Source organism: Theobroma umbraticum, unplaced genomic scaffold (genome assembly GCF_002168275.2).
Source record: "Theobroma umbraticum cultivar Fairchild unplaced genomic scaffold, ASM216827v3 scaffold_5689.0, whole genome shotgun sequence".
Lineage (NCBI taxonomy): Eukaryota > Viridiplantae > Streptophyta > Magnoliopsida > Malvales > Malvaceae > Theobroma > Theobroma umbraticum.
Window position 1 is genome coordinate 6,115 of NW_018402618.1, and position 1,066 is coordinate 7,180.

General features: G+C 38.5%; 1 protein-coding gene across 1 annotated transcript in view; it reads left to right on the plus strand.

Annotated features, from left to right (window-relative positions):
• LOC110428963 (extensin-like protein) overlaps positions 1-772 on the plus strand; it is a 2,995-nt gene extending 2,223 nt beyond the window's left edge. Inside the window, exon 5 of the mRNA XM_021444884.1 lies at positions 7-772. Coding sequence (XP_021300559.1) covers positions 7-549 — 543 coding nt within the window. The 3' untranslated portion in view covers positions 550-772. The remainder of the gene's footprint in view (positions 1-6) is intronic.
• The last annotated feature ends 294 nt before the right edge of the window (positions 773-1,066 follow it).

Below are 1,066 nucleotides of genomic sequence, written 5' to 3' on the forward strand. Positions count from 1 at the left end.
TGGGAGATCCGACCTGGTGTTCCCAAGGTCCAGCAACAGCAAAAACAACAAGAGCAATCACCACAGAAACAGAAACAGAAACATCCAAAGCAAAAGCAACCGCCGCCGCCATTGCCACCACCAGCGTCACCTTTTATAAACCAACGTTCATTGCCAACTCCACCAGGAACTCCTCGACAAAAGCTTAAACCCCCACCAGCTGGATCCTACTTCGTCCTAACACCGGAGCCCCGAAGTCACTCTTTCAGGTCGGCACCACGTGCCCGGTCTGAGCGTTGGAGGTTAGAGCAACCCGCCCGGGTCCGACCCGAATGTGTTTCACCTGGGTGCTTCCCATCACCATTGCTTATGCGTAAAGGAAGCAAGAGGAAAACCCAAAAGCCCGAACCCAACTATATTTCGGACCTTGAGACTCCGTCGCGGTGGTCGCTATCAAGCCGGAGGTCATTTTCGCCGTTCTATGGGTCACCGGCGTCATCCTTTTCATCTTTTAGGTCATCGCCCCGACCCGTGGCGGATGCCGAATGGGCCGGGTTTGGACTTTTTTGAACAAAAAAAAGTTTGTATAGCTCTTTTTTGAGTTTAATCAATTAATGATGCCTTTGATATAAAGGTTTTGCTTCTTGTTAAATATGGTTGTTTGATAGCCTAAGTTGCACCATGTCACTTAAGTTTGTTCCCATTTCTTCCTCGCACAAGATGTGATGCTAAGGAAAACGGAAGAAATCCCAAAGTTTTTATTTATAAATGTCACAATGCTTTGAAAATCTATTAAATTATTAAAAAATTTGAATTAAATTTTTATTTTTTTTTACGTTTAATTAATTTTGTTATATTGTATCAAATGAAACTTTATAATTAATAGTAAATCAACTAATACATTAATCAATTTTATGCTCACGTAATACTAGTACGAATAATAAAATATTATAACATCATATCATTAATCATATCATCATTATTAATTATGACATATTAATGATATATAATAAAAAATGAGAAGTGATATTTTAATTAATCATAGTTAATCAACCTATAAGAGCTTATTTAATCAAAAATAAAAAAA